Source organism: Colius striatus, chromosome Z (genome assembly GCF_028858725.1).
Source record: "Colius striatus isolate bColStr4 chromosome Z, bColStr4.1.hap1, whole genome shotgun sequence".
In the NCBI taxonomy this organism is placed as follows: Eukaryota; Metazoa; Chordata; class Aves; order Coliiformes; family Coliidae; genus Colius; species Colius striatus.
The window spans coordinates 6362630-6390020 of NC_084790.1; the positions used below are offsets into that span (position 1 = coordinate 6362630).

The window sequence follows — 27391 nt, forward strand, 5'->3', positions numbered from 1 at the left end:
CAGACCTATAATCTAGAGATCCCAGACTAAAATAGAGAAGAGTTTCCTAGGACTAGGTACAACAGTTTTATCTTGTTGAGAAAACAGATCACTGGATCCAGACACCACGAAACGGAAGGAATGCAGAGGTTGTTCTATCATTCACTGCCATGAGAAGCTAATGCACTATGACCACCAACATGGGCTAACCAAAAGCACCGGGCTGGGGAGATGAGGTCGGCAGGAGTAATCATAGTAAGTGTTAGAGGTGTTAACATCCTCTGTTAAAGCATATGGTCTTCCCAAAGTGCCAGTGGATCTCTGTATTACAAACGACTTGTGAATTGGTGTTGGTAACTGAACAATGTCTTGAAGATTTCCTCAATCTTTTATCATTCTGTTTCCCTGTGGTTTTTGTGACATTCAGGTAAATGGAAGATTTGGAGACTACCTTCATCCAGACACGCAAAGCATGTAGAATAGAGCAAATGGTAGCAAAATGGCTTAATCGCTCTCGGGATGGTGCACCCAGGTAAGCATGTTTTTTGTGAAATTCTGGTGATCACTTTTGATCACAGACAGCACAACCTTGTTCCAAACAAACAGGAGCAGTCACAGGCTGCAGGTCTTACTGTTTAATTTGTTTTTGGGAAATATGCACGTCCCTGGGTGTTTTTTAAGCTTCCCCCTCGGTTTGTAGGGATGGATGTTCCTGCTTCCATCCATCCTGGTTTTGTGAGCCACATCTGCAGAAATACAATACTGCTCAATGTGACGTGCTTTTCTTGCAGGTAGGGTTGTACCTCTTTGTGTCTTGACATTGGAACTGTGTTTTTTTGGGCAAGGCTGGGTTCCATTTACAAGAGATCCTGGCCTACAGCTGATTTCCTTTCCAACAGTCTGTGAATCAAAATTAAGTTCTCATAGATGCTGAGAGCTGTAACTTCTCTCACTGCCTTGCTGGGTATAGGTATTTCTGTGAACTACAGAGGTCAGGGCTTGTTGCAAGGCACACTCTCTGTGTGATTACTGGTCTAGGGTGGCTGAAACAATGTGGTTACAAACAGCTGGTACCACTGGTCTATGTCTTCAGTTTTCCATGGGGCCTGGGGGATCACTGGTGTCCTGCACAGTGCAGACCCACCTGTGGGTACCCAGAGAAATGTGAATATTGCTGTGAATGCTCCTTCAGTGAAGGATCTTCTGACTCTATCTTAATTACCAGCTTCATGTCTCACAGGGGCAGAGTATCTGTGACAGACAGCACCAGTGACAGCAGTGGCCAGCTTGCCAGCCGTGTCAAACTTAATGTCACAGTATACAAAGATTTGGTCCTCAATCACTACGGCTTTGAGATTTGTCCAAACCTTCCTCTTACGATTGCATCTGTTACAGCAGGTAAGCATCGTTTCCTTCTCCCTATAATCACAAATGTGAGAAGCCTGAACTGTCACAGATGGCCTTAGTAATAAACTACTGACAGGTATTTATGAGTTTCTCAGGTACCTCTGGTTTCCACACGATCCTTGAATAATCAGGACAAAAGCCTGTGTGCCTGTGGTGTGCAGAGAGCTTGAACATCTACCTGATTGTGATAGCATAGAAGAAATCTAAGCCAGTGTCAGCTTCACTACTAATCCTTTGCCTGCACTCAGACACAGCTCACCTTCAATGACAGAAAAAGCTCCTTCAAATAAAAGTTATTTCTGATGTTTTATCTGAAATACAAAGGAAAAATTTAATATAATCTTAATTCTGCAGTGGCTCCAGTGATGTGATGTTAAAAATGCTCTCTGAGCTTCTAGCCCTGTGAGATGGAGAGGATCACTGCTAGTTACAGGCAGCCCAGGTATATTTCTGCTTGAGTCAAATGGATCAACTGTTCCAGCTACAAAAGGGAGGGAAGTAGCTCTGCTTCTAAGGTGTCTTGAGGCTTTTGAGCCAAAATCAGTGAATCTGGCTTTGGTGTACACTTTGTTTTTTTTAATGGGTACACAAAAATTCTTGCTTTTTATTTGTTGGTCTGAGTGTGACAGCCAGAGGAAGACTATGCCCGAGCTGGGCAGGGAGGTGCTGTGGGGGAAACGGCTGCAGGGCTGGCCTGGGCTCTGCCTCTGGCCACCCACATGGGCTGTGGCATCCCGCATCTGCCTGGGAGAATGGCCTCTCCAAGAGCCTCATACTTGCATAAAGGCACTACAGTGTGGTGTCTGACCTTTCATAGTGCTTTTGTAGTGAAGTTTTCTCTTTATGCCCTTTACCATGTTAAACGTGTCTAAATAAGAGTCTTGGATCTAAGAACTAGGCAAGGAGTTATGAGTATGCCTCATGTGGCAAGATTGCCATGGTGGGGCTGGGGGCTGCATGAATGCTTCTCCTTCTCAGACCAGAGGTCCACCTGGTCCTTAGCCCCTTGGATCCTGCAGATGCTACTCTGGAAAGCAAAACTCAGGAATTATCTTTTTCTGTTGTTGTGGGTGCTCCCAGAAGACAGTGTGGTTAAGGAGACCTCTTCCATGCTCTCTCATGTTGCAGAGGGGAGTCACCACGTTGGAAATACAGCCCACATCTAACAGGGACTGCTGCAGCACCTTGGTCTGAATGGCAGCATGCTGAGAATGCCCAGCCCTGTCCTGTGCACCATACACTGTCAGATGATGGGATGTAACCTGCAGGATCAGGCCAGGGTGCAGACCTCACAGAGAGGGAGCACTGTGCTGCAGCAGCTGCCCAGGCCCCCAGAGGCCTCTGTGGGACCAGGGCTTGCAGGGATGTGAAGGGCAAAGGCATTGCTGCCAGATTCCAGTCCTCCTGTGTTTTCCTGAGAGCTTGTGAGCCTTCCTGCTGTACCCCAGGAGGCTGGTTTCTGAGGACTTTGTGGTGGACTGTGACAGAGGAAAAGACAAGAGTGATTTCCTGTGGTACAGGAGCAGCTTGTGAGGCAGCAGACAGCCCAGGCTAAGAAGTAGGGGCACAGGCAGTGACACATCAGCTTTCACGTGGCCTCAATGTCCATTGGACACTTTATTCTGCCATCCAGGGGCAGTTGCTGAGCCAAGTGAGTGCTGAGTGGGAAGGAGAGCTTGCAGTGAGTGTCCCTGCAGGGAGGAGGTCTGCTGACGTGGCTCTGCCGTAACTGTGTGGTGGTCGCCCACAGGGAGCACTGCCGAAGGGAAGCTGCAGCCAGGTGACCAGCTCCTCCTGATAAACTCTACCGCAGTGGATGATGTGTCTGTCGAAGCAGCTGCTAACATCATCAGGTGTGGTACCGTGTGGCCCACGGGGACGAGGTGGCAGAGGGCTGAGAGGTGTGGGCACTGGGTCTCACCAAAGGTTGCAAAGATGCATGGTTGTGTAGGGCTGGCTTCCCCCAGGAGGACTTTGCTGCTTCCCAAAGCGCTGCGCTCGGCAGGGGCTGCTCACAGGGACAAGTCCATCCTGTGGCTGAAGGGCACTCTGCCCAGGAGAGTGGGATTCCACTGCTTTCCTCTACTGCGGTGGTTCTTGGTGGGCTGTGCTGTGCCTGAGTGGGGGTGGGGGGGACAAAGGCCTCGCTGTGTCTGCTGCAGCACTGGGAAGGTAGGTACAGATAGCTACTGATCCTGGCTGACTGCATGTTTCTGTTACAGGGAGGCCGGTGATGAGCTTCTCCTAACCATCCTGCGCTGCACGTCGGTAAATGGACTTTCTTCAGCATTCTCAGCACTGCCCTAGGTGGCCATGGCCAGCAGTGTGGCCTGCAGGGAAGGTGGGGCATCTTGGCTGGCAAGCAGGACACAAAGGCCCAACCAAAGCCATGAGGGAGCTGCACGGGTCCGCTGCTTTCATGCACATCCTTTGAGGAGGTTTTGGGGAGAGCCACTGGTAACTCCTCACAGCTGCACTGGGTGCAGGGCCAGGGCAACTTGCAGAGCCTGCCACATGGAGAGGCTTGCTGAACAGCTTGAGCCCATGGTCCCTGGAGCTGGAGGCTCCATCAGAAGCTCTGAGGGCCCAGCAGGCTCTGCAGGGGCCAGGAGGCCACAATAACTGGGATGTAAGCAGATCTTCTCAGCAAGCTGTGAACAGTCCACCAAGAACAGCCTGGAGTGCTCCGCACGTGCCAAGGTTGTCTGGGCCATGAGGACCCCCGAATGTGAAAGGCAGGTTCTGAGGCTGCAGAGCCATCATCTATCCTAGGTGCTTCTTGAGGTTTTCCTTTCTGAGTGCTAGAACAAATTCTCTGTTTTTCTCCAGGCTCTGTCTGGTGAAGGGCTAGGACCTGGGTGTGGATTGTACTTTGGAAACAGAAGCAAAGTTTTGTACTAAAACTTCATTGCTAGTTGCTTGTTCCTGTAGCAGAAAATTCCCCAGAAGGCATGCCCTGCTGACATGATACGTTTATCCACATGGATTTCAATACGTGTAAAAGCTGAGCTGCAAAGCAAAGACAAAGCTGGGTTTGTGTGCTTTTTGACTTCTTGTGATGTATGAAAGTGGGCTGAAGGGGAATTTCCTCCCTGCCCTGGAAAGTATTTTGGGATTGTATTTTGTTTGTTTGGAGTTTTTTACATTTTTGTTTATTCTTAGAAGCAAGAGTGGTGAGTCCTTCAGAAGAGTTACTGGAGCTCTCAGACTTAGGGTCCTGAGGTTTCTTGGCTATTCAGTAAAGATACATTAAAGAGAAAATCCTGTAAATATATTCTTTCTACCTAAAGTTTCCCAAGTGCTGGCATTCAATGGATGTGCACAAAGCTAAATTAACTGGAAAAACTGTAGCATATCCACTGAACAGTGGCTTCCCCCCTTGGTTAATCAGATCTCTCTTGCCCAGTGTTTTGGCTGTCAGTTTTGCCAGTCCTTGATCTGGCTCTGGAGATCAAAGAAAAAAATGAGATGGTTATGCAAGACCTGAGTGCCTGTCAAAAGGTGGAAAATGCAATGGCTTTTCAGAGAGGGAGGATGTCTAAAGGTCCCTTTGAACTCCTACCCTTCTATGATTCTATGATTGATTCTATGATTCTGTGATTCTGTGATTCTATAATGTGGAAAACCCTTCATGGGATTTGGAACACGTTTCACAGGCCTTCATGCATTGTTGAGAAGCAAATGGGGCACAAACCCGTTTTTGTGTTTTCCTTTGCAGGTCACTTTAAGGACATCTCCAAATACAGCCAAAGCTGATCTTGGGTTTGGGTTTGGCTCTTTCCCCACTCTGAAGGCAGCTGGGCTTAGAGCTGAGACGTGACACCTCCCATCAATGGATACCAGATCCTCTGCCAGGGCTGCTCTGACCACCCTAACAGGAATGTGCAAGGCTTTGGTCCTCCCCAGGGCAGCTGTGTGGCTGATGCTCAGTACAGCCTGGCAGCCTGTCTTGGTTTAGGCCCATCAGGGAACAAAAGACCACAAGTACCAAAGACCTGAAGACTGTCTAAGCTTAATTGGTGCTTAAGGTTCAGGACAAAACAGACCAGGCTACTGGGTTTGGGGAAGGAAACAGAAAATAATTTAATGCAACACTGACTAAAGCATAACCATAAACCCCAAAACATAACAAACATAAAACAACACAGAGTGGTGCAACAATGAAGAGTCCGACCAGCCCTTTAAGGCCGTCTTCTCCCCACCCCTCCCCTCTTCCCAGGCTCAGAGTCCTGATCCTGGTGTTTTTACCTCATTCCCCCCTGAACGGCCCAAGGGGGCATGGAGTGAGGGCTTCAGTCAGTCTATTCCTGATAGCTTCTGCCATTTGTCTCAGGGCAGGTTGGCTCCACACCAGTCCTCCCTGCAAGTCCATGGGGTACCTCACACACACGGCAGCCTTGCACAGGCTGCTCTGACACGCATTTATCCCAAAAGTTGCAGCTCCTCTCTGCCTCACGTGTGGGGCTGCTCTGGGCCCGCAGGCTCTCCAGCACGGCCTGTGCCATGGCCACCTCCCCACACAGTCTCTCACATGGAGCTGCTGGTGGCTCTCAGTCCTGCCATGGCCCTGCATGGGTTGCAGGGGTTCAGCTGCATTCTCATCATGGCTTGCAGAGGGGTCTCTGGTCTGGTGCTCCTCCTTCCTTCCTCCTTCTCTGACTGTGGGTTCTGCGTGGTTGCCTCCATCTTGTATCACTCTTACACCTCCTGCCAGCACTTCAAATTCCTGTCTCTAAATAGTGCTGGCAGAGGCGCCAGATTGGCCCAGCTGGGCCGGAGGTGGGTGTGAACCCAGGAGCTGGGGGAGAGGCCAAAAACTCTTTACCGGGTCTTCACTGCAACCCGCTCCCCCTGTTACCAAGCAAAAGCTGCTCCTTGCTAAACCATGACACAGACTTTGGAAGGGTTTGCTGGCTGGGCACAGAGTTCTACCTGCCTGCTTTCCTCCATCCTTGTCAAGTGGCTTCGGGGCAAGATGGGGCGGTGGCAGGATGGGAGGCACCTGCACCTCTGGCAGGAGTGTAGGAATTGCTCTACTTTAAATCGTCTAGGAGGTTACTGAGGGATATTTTCAATTCCATGAAAAAAAGCCAAATACATTCAAAATTATTGGTTGAGATTATAGCATATTGAACATAAAAGGTTCCAAAGAAACATAAGGAAAAAATTCTACCCTGTTGAGGTGAGGGAGCACTGGCAGGGGCTGTGGAGTCTCCTTCTCTGGAGACATTCAAAACCCACCTGAATGGGTTCCTGTGTGACCTACTCTAGGTGGTCCAGCTCTGGCAGGGGGGTTGGACTGGATGACCTCTCAAGTTCCTTTCCAATTCTTGAGATTCTGTGATTCTGTGATTGCCTCCATTCTTCGGGAATACCGTGCTTTCCAAGGCCAGGACATATGAGCACAAGTCAGTGGTTCCTAGGCTCATGTGGTGTTTTATAAGCTTGGTAGGCATCTGTCTTGATGAAAGCATGGTTCTGTGTTAACAGTGCAATGAAGTCAAGTTGGCTTTTTAGCCTTGGGTCGTTTTCTTAAACATTTTCAATATGAGAGTATGCTCTAGAAACTCCAGCTGCACTGGGAAGTGCTGCACACACGGCTGTGTTCTTGTGATGCACTGACGGGGTTTTGTCTATCACTGCAAGGCACTCTGCAGATGTTGGTGTATGGTACTGTGTAGCCCCATGACAAGACAGCTGTTGGTAGATTAACAATTGTTCTGCAGGATCCTGGCTTCACTGCAGGAGTTGAGGTGCCTAAACACAGCAGCTGGTTAGCCCGCAGTGATGTTAAGTGTGTGTACAGCCGCCATATATGTCCACATGTTGGACAGCTGGGTTTGGGTTCAGAAGGCAGGAACTGCCCAAATATGTCAAAAAGGCCTGTAGCAAGCCTGGAGACTGACTCTCCTAACAACACCTGTTCCTGTTGAGAAGCAGTGTGATGTGAGCAGCTTCAGCATGGGCTGTGATCACACCCCTGCCTGTACTGTGGGCCTCTGCCTCTCATCCGTAATTGCAACAAACAGAGCTGCCAACTGAGTACTGTTATTTTTTCAGGGCGGTCCTAAGTCATCGTTTCTTACTGCAGAGAAGAGGGCAAGGCTGAAAACAAACCCCGTGAAAGTGCGGTTCGCAGAGGAAGTGCTGGTGAACGGACACACACAGGTCAGTGGGACATGGCTTGCACCTGGGCACCCTGGGCACTGCGTGCTGGGAGACAGATGCTGGGCTGGGCTAGCATGGCCAGGACCTACATGGTAGCTGCACCCTCACTGGTAGCCTGCCCTGGATGTGCATCCAGACATCTGATCCCACTGGTGATGGGATTACCAGGCTCACTGGTGACCAGGAGGGAACCTGACCAGGACGGCACCTCCAGAGGGTTTTGTCTTTGACTTGCTTACTTAGACAAATGGAAATTGCCTGCATGTACTACTTTTATCCTTTTACCACCAGGTCAGCTTTAAACCAGTAGTACAGCTGTGGCATATAGTCATCTCTTGAGCTTCTGATCTCTCTGTAGTAAACCTAGACTGAGGTCTGGGCGTGACAAATCCTAACCCTAAAGGTGAGAGGTGAATCCTATTGTCCATGCTGGTTTTATTTGCTGCCAAACTGTGGTATTTCTTTCAGTTCTTCAGCAGAGTTCAGGTAGTATTGTGTTCAGAGAGTTTGGTACCAGTGGCTTTGTTTTGCTGTTAAATTTGACATATGTTCTCTAGTTGCTACGGTGACAGCTTGTTGTGTTTCACATCCTTTCAGAGGGTTTCCACAGAGCATTCACAGCTGTCTCCATAATATATTCTCCGTACACTGAGCCAATCTGTTCGTATGGAAAACAAGATCATGACTCACTGGAAGAATGCTGCAAATTTATCACAGGGTTTCTAGCACTGATAACAAATCATCTGGGTAAATATGAGTCTGCCCATAGCAGAGTAGGACAAGCAGTGAGAACACTTGTAGCTTCCCTGAAGTGCAAACTGCTCTTAAATGTTTCCTTTTTATCTCTGTGTAACTTACTAAGCTCAATGTGGTTGGAATGGAGCAGGGTCAGTAGGGAGCCTTTAACTCTGTTTTGTTTTTCCTTTCGGAATGAAAAAATTCTGTGGTCAAAATACCACATGGCTGTCCTGAACTCACTGGTGCTGTTCAGTTGTTCAGGTCTGACCAAATCTTGTACATTCTTTCCCTTTGAAATGACAATGAAGCAGCCACCAGGCCCTTATCTGCTTCTCTTCTAGGCTGTCTCTTGTTTCCCAACAAGTGGTGGGGACCTCTCCTGACCCAGCTTAGACAGAGCTTTCCCTATGGCAGGTATTTCCTCTTCTCCCCCTCTACCAGGGAAGAGGTGCAGCTAGAGGTGCCGTGGATGTCACCAGCCTACTAGACAGGCAGAGTGTGAATGCTCTGTCACACGTGCCTGACTCCAGGCATGTTGAAACACCTTCTTCTTCTTTGGCCTCTTCTCCAGAGCAGGAGAGAGTCAGGTGTGACTCCTGACATGTTTGTCAGTAAATCTCTCTAGATTCTGGGATCCTTTCCTTCCTGTCAAGTTGTTGCCATGTTTGCTGAAGCTTCTGCAAGGCTCATCTCTGTTCTACCAAGGGCTGTATTCATATCCCTCTGGTCTTAATGACAGGTCTGTCTGGGATCCTGTCTGAGCATTGTGGCAGCTGGATCACCCTTCCTGACATGGGAACCAGATGCTGAACCCCTCATGTGATTGGGAGATGTGACACACAGGCCACAGAGCTCACAAGGCAGGGTAATAGGGAAGAGGAGGATGTGTTCTGGAAGTGGTCCCAGACCGAGATGACAGAGGCTGGTTGTGAGATACAGACAGACCTGAAAATGCCATCAGCTTCTGCTTTTTCTTACAGCTGGAAGTTCACACTGATATCTGCTTGGGAGCTTCCATGGAGCTGTTGCAGCCAGAGGTTGGGTACTGGTGTTGCAGTGCATGAAGGTCTCAGCTCTGTGCCATTCACTTACTGATTGCAAGGTGGTGTCTTTGAGAGGTCTGAAGAAGGCACCTTTGGAAGGAAACGCTGTACTCTGCGCTTCCTGCAAAGCCTCTGTCAATGTTCTGCTGAGCTAAGTTAATCACAGCTTTGCAATCGCAGAGGAGAGAGACAATCAGTGTATAGCTTGCCATTCATTTAATGAGAAAATAAAGGTGAGAGAAATTCATTGAGGTCCCGCTGGTGTTGGCTTCCCTTTCTAGCAGTTGGGTGTGGACCCTCTTGAGCAGTAAAATATTAGCACAAAGCAAGAGTAAATAAGTTGGTTGCATGTTTATGACTTCTTTTTGTAAAAGCACTATTCACCATAGACAGTAGCTACTCCGTTTAAGTGTTTTAGAACCACTCTCCTTTCAGCAGCCTGATGTATTAAGGCAGCCAAAATGGGCATTATGGCCCTGAGAAGCTGCAAAGCCTTCTGTTTCAGTAAGTGTACTACTCTTGTCATCTTAATGGAGTGTTGCTAAATGATCTTTGTGTCAACTGGAAGGAACCCAGAGGCTGCCTTCTGCAGTTGAAACCTGAAACTCCAGTTTGGGAACATAAATTATTAATAAACCTCAATGCTATTTGGTGTCCATTTTCTGTTGTGAGCTTATTATGTATTTCCTTATAACTGAATGACATGCAAGAGACGGGTCCCTTAGGATCCTCAGGTCAGCATCAATCAGTGTATTATTAGCAGCTGTGGACCTAGCTGTAACATGGAGTAAATCAACCTTGAAGCAGACAAAACAGGGGGGGGTTCAGCTACTTAAGTCACAGCAAAAGATTTCAGAATTAATTCATAGTAGTCTATTAGAGCCTGCACAAAGGAGAGAAATGCAGCCTGCGTATTCTGAGTATCTGATTGGATCTGACCAGCAGAGGGATGATACTCAATTTGTATATAAATTTCTATATTGTTGTTGAACCTTATGAGGTTCAACAAGGACAAGTGCAGAGTCTTGCACCTTGGGAGAAGCAACACCAGGACAGGCTGGAGATTGACCTGCTGGAGAGCAGCTCTGCAGAGAGAGACCCGGGAGTGCTGGTTAACAATAAACTAACCATGAGCCAGCAATGTGCCCTCGTGGCCAAGAAGGCCAATGGCAGCCTGGGATGCATCAAGAAGAGTGTGGGCAGCAGGTCAAGGGAGGTTCTTCTCCCCCTCCACTCTGCCCTGGTGAGGCCTCCTCTGGAGTCCTGTGTCCAGTTCTGGGCTCCCCAGCTCAAGAGGGACAGGGAACTGCTGGAGAGAGTCTAGCACGGGGCCACCAAGATGATCAGGGGACTGGAGCATCTTCCTTATGAGGAGAGAAACTGGGGCTGTTTAGCCTTCATAAGAGGAGGTGAGGGGAGACCTTATTAATACTAAAAAGTGTTTAAAAGGTGTATGTCAAGGGGATGGGCCAACATTTTTCTCTGTAGTGTAGGAAAAGGGGTAATAGACAAAAGCTGGAATACAAAAAGTTCCACTTAAGGGAAAACTTCTTTACTGTAATAGTGAGGGAGCCCTGGCACAGGCTGCCGAGGGAGGGTGTGGAGTCTCCTTCTCTGGAGGTTTCCAAACCCACCTGGACATGTTCCTGTGTGACCTGCTCTAAGCAGACCTGCTTGAGCAAGGGGGGTTTACCAGATGATCTTTACAAGTTCCTTCCAACTCCTACCATTCTATGATTGATTCTATGGTTTCATGGTCAGCTGTGTGCTGACTTTACGAGGCCCCATTCATATGATGACTGGTAGCTGCAGAAGCTACCAGAGAAAATGGGTAGTTGGTGTAAACCAGCATCACTTTTCTGAAACTGATGGAGGACCCAAAGCCTGACAAACATGTGATGTGTTTGTGCTGCTTCACATGAAGAAATTAGAGCTTGGGCTCAGGAATAGGGAACTGTCCCTCTGTTCAAGAAGGACAGGGAGCTGCTGGAAAGAGTTCAGTACAGGGCCACGAAGATGATTAAGGCACTGGAGCATCTCCCTTGTAATGAAAAGCTAAGGGAGCTGGGGCTGTTCAGCCTGGAGAAGAGGAGATGGAGGGGTGAACTCATTAATGTTTACAAATATGTAAAGAGTGGGTGTCAGGAGGATAGAACCAGGCTGTTCTCAGTGATGTCCAATGATAGGACAAGGGGCAAGGGGTATAAACTGGAACACAAGAGGTTCCAAAGAAATACAAGGAAGAATTTCTTCCCTGATGAGGTGAGGGAGCACTGGAATGGGCTGCCCAGATGGGTTGTGAAGTCTCTGGAGATTCAAACCCACATGAACGAGTTCCTGTGTGACCTACTCTAGGTGGTCCTGCTCTGGCAGAGGGATTGGACTGGATTATCTCTTGAAGTCCCTTCCAACCCTTAAGATTCTGTGATAGTGACAATGTTCACTCTTTTTTTCTCAGTGTTGACTGTAGGCAGCTTGAATCTCACAAAACAGAGAGGAGAAGAACAGGCAGACATTCAGAAGGGTTTGTTCTGGTAGTGCTTCCAGGGTAAATGGGCTCTATTAAGAGCGATACAGGTTGTGACTATTATGAGGTGTTGCACAGCAAATTAAACATTGGAGAGATCGTGTTAGAAGTGCTATTCTCAACCTCGAGACCTTCATGACAAGTAGATAAACTCTTTAAGATTGGAGAAATGTGCTTATCCAATTATGTAAGAAGGATATCCTGAATGGGAAGTCTAAGGGTAGAGAAGTAAACTTTCTCAGCACTGAACATGAATAAAGTTGAAAACGAGAAGGACAGTGCGAATGAGCTCTACTGAAGGAATAAAGGGGAAGGCTCTAGACATCCTGAGAGGGCAGAGGCTAAGTTTCCAGACCCTTCTCAGAGCACTCACTGGTGGTGCTTTTGCAATGGGAGTCATTCCCTTATCTAATGCATTTGAGGTCTATGTTAAGAAACTCTGGTGACATCATCACCTGTTTGAGAAGCCCCAAAGTCACAAATCTTAGGCAAATGCACAATAAAAATTCCAGTGCATGTTTAGCTGAGTGAGTCCTACAGCCTTTTCATGGTAGCACAGAAGGTTTGGGTAGTGCTTGAGTTGAAGTCATGCCTGCTGCCAATGGGAAAGCATCAGTGTCAGGGAAGTGCTGCCTGGTGCCCAGTAATGGGAAGATGTCTTTTCTGGCATACGTTGCTGCTTTTCTGCTAATGAGCAGGGAAGATGGCTCTCAGCTTTCACTATCTGCCAGATCTTCCTGTGTCATGTGGGAACTGAACCGTGGGCATATCTGGGCATGTGCAGCTGTTGCACTGGCTAGAGTTTTATGGTAAAGGAATTGGTTATGTTGTCTTTCCCTTGCTCTGTGCCAGAAATATAATCAGGGAATGAAGCTTATGCCACAGAAGAGGATTGCAAAAGCGGAAAGAGATTTTCATTGATACTGGGATGTGCTGTGTCAGGCAGAGCAGCCTGGTGCCCAGAGGCTTAGCATCCAAGGATTAATGTTGTTGCTTTTGTTCTGCAGGGGAGTTCTCTTCTATGTATGCCCAATGTTCTCAAGGTATACTTGGAAAATGGACAGACGAAGGCTTTCAGGTTTGAGAGGAGCACTACTGTGAAGGTAATGATATTCAGTTGTCTGTGTCTGTTCCCACCACCTGAATTCAATCCAGCAGCAGAGGTGCATGCAGTGGAACTTGCAGCCTCTTGGTTGTATTGCACAGCTAGTTGGAACTGGATTACTGGCTGATGCTGAGAATGCTGGATTTTCTATGCCTCTCCTGCAGAGGAGATGTTACTGTGGTTCATCTCTGTTTTCATCTCAGCAAGTGATTTTCACAGAACTCACAGGAGCTTGGCTACGAGACCACTACAGCTTTGTAAAGTGTGACTGAAGTTAGGCAAGAAGAGGGATTGGTGGGTGTTGTGATTTAAGCCCAGACAGCAACAAAGGACCACACAGCCACTCTCAGACTTGCCCCTCTCAAGGTGGGATGGAGAAGAGAAAAAGTAACAAAGGCAAAGGACCTTACAGGTCAGTTTAAGGACAAGGAGGGATCACTCTGCAATTGTGGTCACAGGCAAAACAGAGTTGACTTGGGAATAACAAAAAATCAATTCAATCCATCACAAATCAAAACCAGAGAAGGATAATGAATAGAACCAGGTCTTAAAAACAATCTTCCCCCCACCTCTACCTTCTTCCTGGGCTCAGCTCTGCTCCCCATATCTCTGCCTCCTCCCCACCAGTGGTGTAGGGGGGCAGGAAGTCAGGGTTTTAGTCAGTCTGTCACATGCTGTCTCTGCTGCTCCTTCCTCCTCAAGGAGGAGAAGGCTTCTCACATTCTTCCCCTGTCCAGCATGGTGTCTTTCCCACAGGAGACAGTCCTCCACCAGCTTCTACAACGTGAGTTTTTCCCATGGGGTACAAGTCAAGAACTGCTCCTGCATAGGTCCTTTCCACAGGCTGCAGTTCTTGAGAAGCAGACTGTTCCAACAGAAACAGCACAGGCTTCCAGGACAGTCACAGCCTTCTTTGGGTGCCACAGGCTGCAGGCCAGTCCCAGCTCCACTGACAACCTTCATGGGCTGAGGAGGAATCTCTGCTCCAGGACATCTCCTCCCCTGCTTCTTCACTGACCTTGATGTCAGCACCGTTGTTTCTCTCCTATCCCTATTCTCCCATCCACTTCCTCCTTATGCTGTGAATTTTCCCTTCTCATGTAGTTAACATACAGACACCTGATTAGCTCAGCCTTTGCCAGGAGTGAGTTTGACTTGGAGACAGGGAAGCTTCAAGCAATTTCTTGCAGAGACGACCACTGCAGCCTCTTCCCTGCTGCTGAAATATCCCTCTACACAAACCCAATACAGTGAGGTACTGACAAATCAGCTGCTGTCTGCACAAACATTGCTCTCCTTGGAAACCACATGGCAGAATACAGAGGAGGTTGTTTAATATAGCAGTGACAATGTGCATCCCTGAAAGGGAGAGCAAATGGATAGTGGAGTCCAGGTTTGGATATCATGTTAACTGAGGAAATGCAATTGTGCCAGTTGTTATTTAAAGTGCCTGTCCTTGTTCCAGCCACATTTCTGCACTGGTGAAAATGTCTCCCTGTGGAGAGGGGAGTAGTGATTAACTGATTAACCCTCTGAGATGGAAAAGCAGTATCACCTCCCTAGGATCACTTGTGCTTGGAGGCATTACAAAGTTATCAACATTCTCTTCAAAATACAAGGTGCTGCTCTCTAGAGCCATTAGTCCTGTAACAGCTACTAGGAAGAACATTAATTCTACACCTGCTGAAACCAGGACAAGGGGAAAAGCAAAGAAATTTTGTTCATAGTGCACTGAAAGTGTTTATCAAAAAGAATGAGTTTATTTTCTAATTAATCTAATTCATCTCGTGCAAATAAGTCTCTGCAAGTCTTGTGACCTTCAGGGGAAAGAAAAGTAAAATGACGAAATAAAGCAAGAAGGTAGTAAGGAAAGGGGAGATGAGTTGTAAAGAGGGATTTGAATCCCCACCTGTAAGGGTTTAATTTCTAAAAGAAAGGTTAACCCTTCATGTTTTTCTTGAGTTGCTCACTTATGCCCTGGAACAAATTTTCCCCATCTGGAGCTGAACACAGCCCTCACCAGCATCCTCACAAAAACACTCCAATGGGTAAAATTACTAAGTTAGGTGTTTTCAAAAGTTCCTCTGCTGTTTGAGAGATCCTTGCCTGAGTTGAGTCAAGCTTTTGTGCTTACCTGAAGAGGCTTGAGTGAGACAAAGAAATTCCCTTTCAATTTGTACTTAGTAAAGCCCTGTGTGATATTTTCCGTTTGCCAAAAATAAACCTGCTTATTTCAACGACACTCTAGCATTCCACCAGGATTCTCCATAAAACAGCAGCTTCAGTCCTTTTAAAGATCTTTGGTAAGATCTTTCCAATTTTGCTCTCAAATTCTTCTTCATTGGTGGAGAGAAGTGTTTTTTATCAGTTCTTTGTAGTTTCACCGAAAGCATTGTAGAGCTCTAGAAAGCTGGAATGATTAACAGCAAACCTTTGGATCAAGGGAGACTGAAAGTGCTTAGCACATGCAAACCTAAAACCTACAGGGCCAAAAGTGCCAGCATGAAGCAGCCCAGGGCATACAACTCTAGGAGATGGATTTGTTTACACCTTGTTTGCATCATGCTGTATTCTTAGCAAAGCAAACTGCAGTTTCCATGCCTTCTCCTCCTGACCTTGACTCCCTTCCTTACCAACTGGCTGGCAGCAGTGGTGGCTCTGACCACTGCTGACTGCCTGGTTGGCATGTTCTTTTCTTGCTTGGACATCTAGCTGTTACAGCACAGCAGCTAACTGCCAAGCTTGTGCCCCACAGAGGTTTTCATCTCTCATACCACCACTTCTGATAAACTTGCAAGCTGTCTCTGACCTTGAAACCTCTGTGGTTTGTCTAGGTCAATGTGTTTGGAAGCTGTCAGTGAAGAGGGAAAGGCAGTACTCACATAAGCACTGGTTTACTGCTCTGTTGCAACACCAAACATGTTCTTGGCTGCAGAGAGTTTTGTGTCTGGCCACTGCCCTTTCAGTGCTGTCCCAAATGGCTGCCAGCAGCAGGCCAGAGTTGTCCACGTTCATGTGGTGTGTTCACAGTGCTTGGCAATAGTGTCTAAATGCTGTTTTCCATCTATGTGCCTTCCTTTCCCAGGACATTGTTCTCACCTTGAAGGAGAAGCTCTCCCTCCGGAGCATCGCACACTTTGCGCTTGCTCTGGAGGAGCAGTACAACGTGGCAAAGATCCACCTTCTGCACGAGGAGGAGCTCATTGAGCAGGTGAGGAGAGCCCCTTGCATGCCCCTGTGCTGGGTGTCACAAGAGGGAGAGAGCTCGGTCCCATCCGCAGAGCTGCTGTCCTCTTCTCCCTGCCTGTTGCATGTGTTACACTACATGAACCTTAGTCTCTGGAGAAACATCAGTTTCAGGAGTGTCTCACTCTGTTCAGAGAGCCCATAGAGTGATGCCTTGGGCTGGTAATTGCCCAAGTAAAGCAGTCAGGTTTGAGCATGCTCTGTGCCACCCGTGGGTCTGTCTGCAGAGAGCTATTTGAGATGGTCTTAAAATAGGTGCTGTTTACAGTTGCCCATGTAGAGATGCAAGCAAGCCAGGTAGCACTTTGATTAAGTTTTAAATCAGAAGTTTACATCTTGCAAACATACAGCTAGCTCTGTTAGTAATTCTGCTGCTCTGCTAGTAATTCTGGACTAATCTAATTTGTGACAACGTGCCTGTTTGGGAGTCTCATCTCAGTGCTTTTGACTTGGTTGATTGATGATCCACTGTGTTGCAGAGAGGTTCTGTAGCTAACAGTGTCCAACCACTGAGCATATGTGCTTGAGAATGTATTTGTTTCAGTTGATGAGCCTGTATGGGATTTGCCCAAAATAAAATATGCTAATGTGTAACACAGGGGGCTTAACATTGTATTGACATTATGATGATGATCCAAGTGTCTGTTTAAGGCTGTCTTGTGACTCTGTCTTAGGTCTTAAAAGCAGAGAAGCTTGTCCCTTCCTCTTGTGATTATCATATGGCCTTGAAGCCTCTGTCCTGTTATACTGCAAGTGTTTGAGATCAGTGGGTATTACTGAAGTTTTGCTGTCAAAGGACTTCTAAGCTACCACAGGGAGACGCAAAAACCAGAAGAAGATCTGAAGATAAAACATTAGCAATGTCTCCTTGTATTTGCTAAGGACAACAACTAGCCTGCAGCCATCTTACTTGCCAGTAGCTTTAAATAATTTCTATGAGTTCATACAAGTCAGAAGCTTACAAGGCATTGATTAGGGAAGGGACTACAGCAATAGTTGTGGCATAATGCTGTTTGTCTGTTGCAGGTGGTCCAAAAAAGGGAATCTCATGACTACCGGTGCCTCTTCAGAGTTTGCTTTGTCCCAAGGGATCCCTTAGACCTCCTTCAGGAAGATCCAGTTGCCTTCGAATATCTCTACCTGCAGGTGAAATCAAGGCACTCAGGATCTTTTCTCACATAGTTGTCATTTCTGCTTTAAACCAAAGCATCCTTCAGGGCAGTTCAGTTATATGAATGTGAAGTGCAAAGCACTTAACAACAGAGCATTTGGACTCTATTTGCCTTCAATTCTTAAATCTTGTCTTCAATTCTTAAAACTTATATGCTTGGCTTTTTAACAGAATGAGATTGAAATGAGCTGGGTAGCTCCCCTTGTTTGATGCACAGTAGTGATATCAGAGGTCTCATCCAGATTCCTTGAGTTCCCATCATCATGTTAACTCAGCTCTGTTTGTTCTAGAGCTGCAGTGATGTGCTTCAAGAAAGATTTGCTGTGGAAATGAAATGCAGTGTGGCATTGCGCCTGGCTGCTCTGCACATACAGGAGAGGATCTACGCTTGTGCTCAGCCACACAAAGTATCCTTGAAATACATTGAGTAAGTTCCCAAATTTCTGTATTATGTTATTGCTAAGCCTGGAAAAAGAGAGACACAGCTAGAAGTGGCATCAGCTCTGTGTTTGCCCAACGTTCAGCTCTAGGTAGAAGATTGCTTCTGACCTGAAAAGGCTGCAGTCTCTTGGTTGTGCCAGTCATTCCAGGGCCAGGTGGCTTCATGAGCCTCCCTGTCTTTAACCTGCTGAGCTGCTCAAATAATATGGGTGGTATAACAACTGCCTAAGCAGAGGGAAGTTCTGACCTGTAGCTAAATGAAATTGTTGATGTCTCAGTTATCATTACTCAGATTGCTCCTGCTGGTATGCTGAGATTTGCATGCAGTAACTGAGAGAGGATAATCGTCAACTTTGCCTTTAAAGTACTGACAGTACATTACATCTTTTAATCCACTAGAATTGTATCAGAAATACCTGATTTCATTATAAGTGATAGGTCTTGTGAAGTAATGGGATCTGGAAAACAATAGGGAAGAATGCTTTCACAAGCAGCAGGTGTGTACTGCATGTCAGGTACTGCATATCAGTGCTGTTGGACCACAGTTCCCCTAAAGAACAGCGCTGCTTTGAGGGCTTATGATGAGGCAAGTCATTAAACAAGAGACTTTTGTGTGGTAACTGCACCATAGAGCCTCCAAGCACCACTTGCATGCAATGAGACATACCTAACAGTTTACAGTTAGTGGAGAGTGAGAAGTGATTACAAACATCTGCAGCATTCTTGGTACCTGTATATTTCATGTTTGAGCTGAACAAACACTTCAGCACAACAGATGGCCCACATTTTTGGGTATAGGGAACAGAGATGTTAAATTCTGATGATCTTGTAGCCAACATAACCTGAATGTCAAGGCAGAATCTTTGTCCTCTGGGTGGTGGACAGACTAGGACTGTTACGCTGACTAAGCTCCTGTAAAAACAAGTTAGACACAAACAGGCATTCTGCATGAAAGCATGTGTTAGTCCAGCCCCACCTCCTGACACAGTAGCAGGTGCACATAGAAGTGGATGTGAGTGAAGCAGTCAAGCTGTGTGAGCTGTCTGGACATGTCACAGCACCTTGAGGCTCTGTGCATCCCAGACTGGCACAGTGCCTTTGCCCTTCTCTGCCTCTGTGCACATTCCTGTGCTGCTGGGAGGTGGCACAGCTGGGACCCCCTTTGCTCCCCTCCTGTCTTTCTGGCAGGAGGGACTGGGGAATTGAAAACTTCATCTCACCAACTTTGCTCCGAAACATGAGAGGAAAGGATATCAAGAAGGCCATCAGCTACCACATGAAGCGGAACCAGGTGCTACTGGACCCTCGGCAGAAGGTAGTGTGTGTCACCTGGTTCATGTGCCTCCCAGAATAGCAGCAGCATCTCTCAGGGCAGAAGTGCAATGTCCTTCCGCTGTAGGTCTTCTCTCAATGGGATCACCTGTTTCTTTTCTCCTCCTATCTTTCCCTCTTGTAACCTCATTTTCTGTACATGTGCCCTGATTTCCCTGCATAGCGTCTTCTGCTGCAGTTTGCTTGTGGAGTTGCCAGGTGGCAATGTGGCAGTGCCACAGTTGTCCCAGTAATGTTAGGATTTGAGCTTCTTCCTTGTGAGGAAAGGCTGTGGGACCTGGGGCTGTTTAGTCTGGAGGAGGCTGGGAGGGGATCTCATTAATATTTACAAATAACTAAATGCTGGATTGTCAGGAGGTTTGAGCAGCACTTTTTTTTCTATTGTATCCAGTGACAGGACAAGGGATAATGGAAAGAAGCTGGAACACAAAAAGTTCCATTTAAACATAAGAAAAACCTATTTTACTGGGAGGGTGACAGAGCACTGGCACAGGCTGCCCAGGGAGGGTGTGGAGTCTCCTTCTCTTGAGGCCTTCAGAACTGACCTGGACGTATTCCTGTGTGACGTCATCTAGCTGGACCTGCTTCTGCAGGAGGGTTGGACTAGATGATCTCTAAAAGTCCCTTCCAACCCCTACCATTCTGTGATTCTATGATAATGTGGGATACTTCTGTACCAATCTGTTGGCTATCCAGACCAAGCTAGATGTATTAGTCAAATACTAAGTCCTGTATGAAGAGAGCATCTCCTAGCCTACAAGGCTTCCTTTCAAACCTTATTTGTCTGGCATCTTTCTAAGCAGTATTTCTTCTCTTTCAAAACAAAGCATATGCTCACAGCAGTCCAGATACGCCTGAGCTACCTGCAAATACTGGGAGACCTGAAGATGTACAATGGGAGGATCTTTAATGCCACCATGATGGTACGAGTGATGTTTCGTTATGTGTTTGGGTTTTGGCATGCTGTCCTACTGCCTTGCTGTATGCATCTCTTACAGCATTTCACTTGGGCAATAACTACATAGGGCACAAGAAGCAGTTTCAAGCTCTTTTTCTTCACTGAATCATGTCCCAGCCGAAGCAAACCTGATCTGAAACAGAATTTAAAAAATATTTTTCTGAATTGATTGTTGTTGTGAGAGTAGAAACCTCTTACTGAGCCTCCTGCCCTGTCTTTGCTTTCATTCTTGTAGAAGATGGAAGAGTAGCTCTGGTGATGCTATTTCAGACAGCTCCAGTCACATCACTTTCCCCTGTCATGGGACAATATGATAAATATCAATATGAGACTCAGCTAGGGCAACTCAGCACAGTTCCATTGAAGTTAATAACATACCAGCCTACACAATAATTATGTGTATTTTTTCTAGTTGAAAGTGTAACTTTAGCTCTTCAGACAAGCTCTGTCTTTTGTACATTGTCAAGTTATTAAGATATCGGAGATGTTTCAAAATATCTTGAAGAATATTGGCCACACTTAAACTTTGCAATAAATAAGAACACTGGTCTTTAACAAGAGATTTCTTGGGTATATTTTGCGTGTCCCCACTTGAATCTGCACTGAACTGTGGTCCACAAGCTGTTTAGTACAGAGAGCTGAGCAGTATAGGTAGGTCTGTACCAAAGGAGATCCTTACTGGTTGGCTTTAATTATTTTTTGAAGTGTCAAATTCTAACACAGTATTTACAGTTCTCCCAAAACCAAAGATGCTTTCCTGTAGCTTGTGAGTCTGGTGCAGCCTTCCAAGTGACACTTCTCATAGTATAGGGAAACTGGCAGTCCCCAAGCCAAAGAAGAGAATGGCTGGGAGCCGGTGACCTGGCAGCCTGTAAACAATGACGGGCTCCCTTTGCACCCAGGTGTAGAGTGCTAAAAGATGCCACAGAAAGCTGGGTGGCTCAGGACACCCAGCACAGGTGAATGTGTTCCTGCCTCAGACTTTGGCTACAGATTTAACCTCTCCCTTTACAGCTCCAGGACAGAGAGTCATATGTTGCCTTGCTGGTGGGTGCCAAGTATGGAGTGAGCCAGATTATCAATAATAAGCTCAACATCGTAACAAGTCTGGCAGAGTTTGCAAACATCAGCAGGGTGGAGTTTACAGAGGAGTCTGAAAAAGTGAGCATGGTGAAAATCTATCTGCAGGATTTGAAGGTAAGTGATGCTTTCATGATGGCCAGTGTGTGGCTGTGTCAGGGCCAGAGAACAAAGGGGACGGTCATTCACACCATCTGTTCTTTCCAAAATCTGACATTTAGCTGATGGTATCTCATCAGTGTAAAAGGCTTGGTAAAGCCTGAGAAAGGAAAGCTTGTAGGAAGAGTATTAAATGGCTAAGAAAATTGTTTCTTCCTGCTGTCCTCCATCAGTGAGACATGTCAGAGAAACAGAAATGTGAGAAAAGATCTGTCTCTGCTCCTCATGCAAAACCAGAGTGCTCTGCAATGATGGTGGTGCGGGAGAGAGGAAAAGTCATCTCAGTGTGCAGCATGTTCCTGCAGATGGTGGTGCAAGCAGTATTTGTCTGTTCTAACATTTTTTTTATGTTTTCTAACACCCCCCACCCCCTCCAAAAAAAACCCCCAAAGGTGCTGACTCTGCTGATGGAATCAAACGGTGCAAAAGATCTCGTCTGCCTCATTGTTGGCTATTACAGACTGTTCGTCAATGCAAATACCTCGATATTTACCTGGGGAGAGAAAAAGCAGCAACTGCACCGTGTGTCAGCTGAGGAAGGTTTAAAAAAAATACATCCTTTTTGGTTTGTTTTTTCCCAAAGGATGGGGAAAAGAAGTGGGTGGATTGTCCAGCATTAGAGGTGTTATTCCCTCCTGGGAACAGCATCATGCTAGGACAGTGGCCCAGAGGTGTGCAGTGGCATCTGTGAATTATTGAGACTTTCAGTCTTGTTGCAGGCACTGCCAGGTTTCCATCAACCCCAAGACATGTCACGCAGAGGAAAAGCAGCAGTAATTGTCAGCTCTTCCCAAGTGGAGGCTGAGTGTCGGTCATTGAAATGGCAAACCTGTCACTGAGCATTTGTGCTCTTTTACCAGCCTCCTGAACAACTTGCCCTCTGCTGGCATCCCTCGTCCAGGAGAGAGAGGATCCGTTTGCCATGCTGTCCTGTCCCTTGTCAGGGTAACTCCAGCCTCATAGAGTCTGTAGACCAAAGCTTTAGGCTGCAGGTTAGATGGCTGCTGTTCTGCAGCTCCCTCTGGTACTGCTCTGCAGTAACACGAGGCAAATTGGGCAGAAGGCACCAAGCCTTCACTGACAGATTATGGCTCAGCTGGTCAGATTGCATCTTTACCTTGTTTGCTGATGGAGTGAGGGCAGAGGTCTGCGGGATCTGAGTCTGTGCAGACAAATTCATAAGCCTTGTCTGGCTGTTGCTCCTTGTCACTGCAAAGGGACAGGCTGATAGATGTGTTTCAATCACAGGGTATGAATCTCGAACGTGCAGCGATTCTGAAGACTCCTGGGAGCTGGATTCATCCTTAGAGCATGGTTTGGACACTCCTGTAACACGCAGCAGTGTCCTTCCTGCATGCAACAAGGAGGAACTGGGAGAGGTCCACGGCCTGGAGAAGGACAGCCCAAGGCCTCAAGCTGGAGGGAGCGACCAGTGCGATGGGGGTGACAATGCAACAGACAGCACATCCGAGGCTTCAGATTCAGCCAACACTGAGAGCCGAGGTTTTAAAACAAGTGGTTCCAGTGACTCTATGGACGCATTGGAGGAAGATGAGTTGGAGGCTTGCTCTTCCTCCAGGCCAGAGTTCTTCCACTTCTACACACCAACAGTGCAGGAGATGAGCAGCTCAGACAAGAGCTTTGTTCCCGTTTGTGCTGCAGGAAGCTCTGCCAGGGCAGAAACCAGAGACTACTTCTGTTTCTTGCAAGTACCACATGCAGAGGAGTCTAGGTGTGAAGACAGTCCCTCTGAGCAGAGAGGGGAGGACGTTGGTGCATCTATGCTGGAGGCCAAGCTGTCTGAGGGAAATGAGATGGGCTATTACAGCCTGTGCTACAACATATCTCCTGCAGGAAGTGTGGAGAAGAACAACAGTCACAGCCCTCAAAGAAGTCCTTGGAAAGATGGGACTGCCCAGGAAGAGGCACCGTGTGGAGCAGAGCAGATGGCAGAGGCGAGTGACCTCATTTTAGAGCCACCCCCAGGCTTTGGTGACTCCAGCTCTGAGGAGGAGTTCTATGATGCTGCAGACAGGTTCAGTCCTCCAAATGCCCTGACAGGTAAGTCCTTACTCACTGCACATCACTTTCCTTCTACCTCCTGGGCTAGGGAGTTGCCTGTTTACCCTGTCAGTCAGTCAGTCTTCCTGGAAGGATCACAGACTCTTCACAGTTTTCTCAAGGTTTTTGAATGACTTTGGAATACCCATTCCTCACAAGCTACTCTCCAGCAGAAATACAGTGCGTGTGCAGACATGGGTCAGAGCTGCAACATTGCAGGGAGATTTCCCATCATATCCAAGCATTGTGTGCCAGAAAAAAAATGTCAAGTTTTCAAATGAGTTTGGCATTCTAGAAAGTTCCCAGATTTCTGATGTATGGCTCTGCCTGATCTTGAAGCAAACAATCTGAATTAATAAGTTCTGTGCATCCCTCTGTGTAGGCCAAATCTTATGTGGTGAAAAGGGTGATGAGTCATAGAAACAACACAGGAAAGATGCATGTCCTTGCATTGACAGGGAGCTTTAGGGCAAATATTCGCACTGTCAGGTGTTACCTTCATTCTGCTGCCTTCCTTCAAGCCAAGGAGAGCTCAAAGCTGTAAAATGTTACTGTTCCATGCACCCCTAAGATGAAAAATAATTTTCCTGTCAGGGCATGTTACAAAACTGGGTCAAAGCCTCCTGTGGGTGAGCAGCTCCCTCAGAATTTTCTTATCTGTGAAAGAATCAACTCTTTCAACATTAACTGAACTTCTTAAGAATTTGTTTTGTGTAGTTAGAACATGTTGCCTTTTGCATTTTTGAGGTACAAAATTGTAACCTTTGGGAATTTCTGTCTTCTAAATATCCAGGCTGGTAATTTCTGGTGTTTCTATTCAGTGTTAGTAAATCTACAGCTGCAGGCAGTGCTGCTTGTAGCTGCTGCTATCACCACCAAATTTAGCTGGAGAATTATAGCTCTGCCTACAGTCAGATCAAGTGACTGTAGTAAACAAGGAGAGAGATTGTCCAGCACCCTTCATCAGTAGTCCTGGGCTTTAGTCTTTGTAGCCAACAGCCCCAGACTCTTTATTTTTCTTGACATAGCCAATCCCGAGGTAGGTGCTTGACCGTAACATGAGAGAGTTTCTTTTGGTACATGTATCTCTGCAATTGCAGGACCTGTGTTAAGAGCTTTTTGCCCCACTGCGTAGATGCATGGATGTTCTGCTCCCTGGAGCTGTTTACTGACTTGCATGTTGTTTTCTTGCCAGCAGGCTACAATATAGTGTCCCAAGAGGGTACAGACAACTCCTCCTGTGTCCTAAAGAAAACAAGGTGTTACAGCTTGGGGGAAAACCTGATGACAAGGCAGACAACAAGGGAAAAAAACAGAAAGGAGGAGCTGACATATGCCAAGAGCCTGAGGAAGAGGAGATCCTTCCTGAAAACCAATTACACCTCGCAGGTCACTTTTCCCTTGGCTTTGCCAGACTCTCTGCAGAGCTGCTCATGGTCACCCCCACCACCGCTTCTTGCTCAGCCCCCCACTCCACCCTCCTCAGAGATCATCAAGAATGATGCAGAGCTGGGACTTCCTGCTACCACCCAGGCCCAGACAGACACTGCTATCACTAAACCATCCTCAGACCTGATGGAAATGGAGCCTGACACCATGGAAACAAAATCAGTGACTGACTCAGTGGTCTCTTCCATTTCAGCTGTTCGCCTGCAGGGTGAGCTGCACAGGCAGGAAAGTTCAGGCATTGCCATATATGTGGATGGTGTCCTCCAGCCTGCACACAATGAACCTGCACCTTCCTTGTCTCTGGAGACAGCTGTGTCCCTTTCTGGTGGACAAAGCAGAGCTAACCAGGAATGTTGCTTCCTAAAGACAAATGCTGTGTGTCCAAGCGAGCAGAGCGGTGTGTCCGCTGGAGACGGGCTGGCCCTAGTGATGCTGGAGGAGGGAAGTGAGGCAATGGCAGCCCAGCACAAGGCTGGCAATGTACCCCCACTCCTGGGCCAAGAGGTGACCTGCCTTGCTAAGGAACACACGCTGCTACCACCAGCTCATGGCCCCAGTGTGGACTCTCCACATGAGGTGGCCCAGGACCAGGAACCGCTCCCCACTGCTGTGAGGCAGGCAGTATGTGAGGAGTCTGTCCCAGCTCCCTATGAAGAAAGAAAAGCTGATTATGACAGCTGTGCTGAAAGCAGCAGTGACAGTGCCTTGTCACAGGCAAAAAGCAGACAAGTGGTGAACAATGAGGCCTTACGGAAAGTGCACCATAAAAATCATGTGGGGTTTCCAGATGCCACCCAGCTCTTAACAGACTGCAGTAGCACTTCAGGGGTTGTAACTCGCCTCTCCTGGCTCTCATTTGGGGTGAGGACAGACTTCACATCACCCAGCCCATCTCAGGAAAGGATAGATAACACACTAGAGTGCTTGGCCTCTCAGAAGACCAGTGGGTGCCTGGGAGCTAGTGTCAGAGGAGAGATGCAAACTTCCACAGCTGGACCACCCTGTGAGAAGGAGTTGGTAAGCAGCCAGGGGCTGGATGAAGGAGAGCCTAGAAAAGATGCAGGAAGTGTAGCTCACAAACAGCTATGGCCTGTTCAGACTCCCCTTTCCAAAGAACAGGCTACTGAGTTGGGTCAAGACTCTAATCCGACTCCATCTCCAGGGCTTTCCATCTCCTCGGGTCCAATTCCCTTGGGCTTGTTGGGGAAAAGAGCAGGAGGAGAGTCTGAGGCTTCAAAGCACTCTTTCCTCTGCTTTAACCACAAGGATGAGCAGAAGCCTTCTGATCCCATCATGACCAGGTCCTTGGAGTTGTCCGCAGTGAAGACACCTCCATCACAGCTTGGGACAGACAAGTGCAGCTGTCAGGTTTTCTATATTGGCTGCTTCCACAAGCCTGATGACAAGGAGGAAGGTGAAACTACCGTCCCAATGTGCAGCACGTTTCTGAGGCCTCTCACCACCCCACCACCCAGCAGCTGCAGTCTGCCTGGGACCCCTGTCAGCAGGTACCCAGTCTCCACTGGTAGGGATATGGCATGGTGGGACCCTCATGTCCAAGCCCTCAGCCAGTTGAAGGATCAAGCACGAATGAGCCCTGCAGATTTCTCCTGCTTTTTAGCCTACACCACAGAGCTTCAGGAGGTTGTAGGGAAGCTCTCTGTAAACCAAGCAACCCACCTGCAAGATCAATGTGCAGAGCAAGGTGCTGAGAGCAAGGATGCCCTTGGCTTAGCCTCCCGGGAGCTGCTGTCTAGTTGCCAGGAGCTCTTGAAAACAGAGCAGCCCCTCAAAGAGCTGCAGGGTGCACTGAGGGTGACATTTGATCACCTGGTTCAGCTGGCAGTGGCCTGCTTCCAGGTAACACACTGCCAGCTGTGCAGACAGAGGCAGCAGGAGCTCGGAGCTGCGCTTGTAGACGTGGTGGGCACCTACCACCAGCTTGTGCAGGCTGTTCACCAGCAGCTTTCCAGGCAAGGCTGCCCAGATCAGGGTGCCAAGCTCCTTGCCCGCCAGCACACAGCCCTTACAGCTGCCATGTTTTGTCTGCTGCAGCAATTCAGAGTACCTCCGTTGTTGTGACAGGGCTGTTTGGTGGCACATGAGGGCACTGAGTGGGGAAGAGTCCAGCCATGTTCCCTCTGTCCTTTGCCAGGCTGACTCCCACAGGATGGTTAGCCCTGCATCTTGAGAACGGTCACAGAAAGATGTGTCTGTGAGCGTTGGCTTAGCTCCACTGAGAGCTGCCCTCTCTGGGGTTGGTCATGGGGCATAGCACCCTCCAGCCTAGCTGTACAATTCTGCATACACAATCTGTATGTAATATGCAAACTCATAGAGTACTTCAGTGGCTTATATATCTTATCTGGGGATTATCCTTCACCTCCCAAAGCCCTTGCAGGTGGCCAAGGTGCTGTCTTAGCCTTCTTCTGTCACCTGTAGAGAAAGGCAGGAGCTTTTTGGCCTGCCTTTCATCCCTCTCCTTACTGTCCAGGCAGACTCAGAAGTAGAGTAGCGTCAAATCCCA

At 47.6% G+C, this 27391-nt stretch overlaps 1 protein-coding gene across 1 annotated transcript; it reads left to right on the plus strand.

Annotated features, from left to right (window-relative positions):
* Window positions 1-203: 203 nt before the first annotated feature.
* Window positions 204-26946, plus strand: FRMPD1 (FERM and PDZ domain containing 1). The gene is made up of 17 exons (XM_062017612.1): window positions 204-234; window positions 407-511; window positions 1220-1377; window positions 3137-3239; window positions 3609-3654; window positions 7447-7554; window positions 12870-12965; window positions 16053-16178; window positions 17240-17359; window positions 17675-17811; window positions 19014-19140; window positions 19985-20080; window positions 21130-21312; window positions 21747-21894; window positions 22603-23213; window positions 23280-23415; window positions 24614-26946. The coding sequence occupies exons 2-17, from the start codon at window positions 411-413 to the stop codon at window positions 26944-26946; spliced, it is 4629 nt and encodes a 1542-aa protein (XP_061873596.1). The 5' UTR covers window positions 204-234; window positions 407-410.
* The last annotated feature ends 445 nt before the right edge of the window (window positions 26947-27391 follow it).

Excerpts from the sequence above, each read along its gene's own strand:
- FRMPD1 (XM_062017612.1), top strand. The coding sequence starts at position 411 with ATGGAAGATTTGGAGACTACCTTCATCCAGACACGCAAAGCATGTAGA. Across the intron at positions 17,360-17,674 it reads TCGAATATCTCTACCTGCAG|AGCTGCAGTGATGTGCTTCA; the intron begins GTGAAATCAAGG and ends TGTTTGTTCTAG. Across the intron at positions 21,895-22,602 it reads CCGTGTGTCAGCTGAGGAAG|GGTATGAATCTCGAACGTGC; the intron begins GTTTAAAAAAAA and ends TTTCAATCACAG.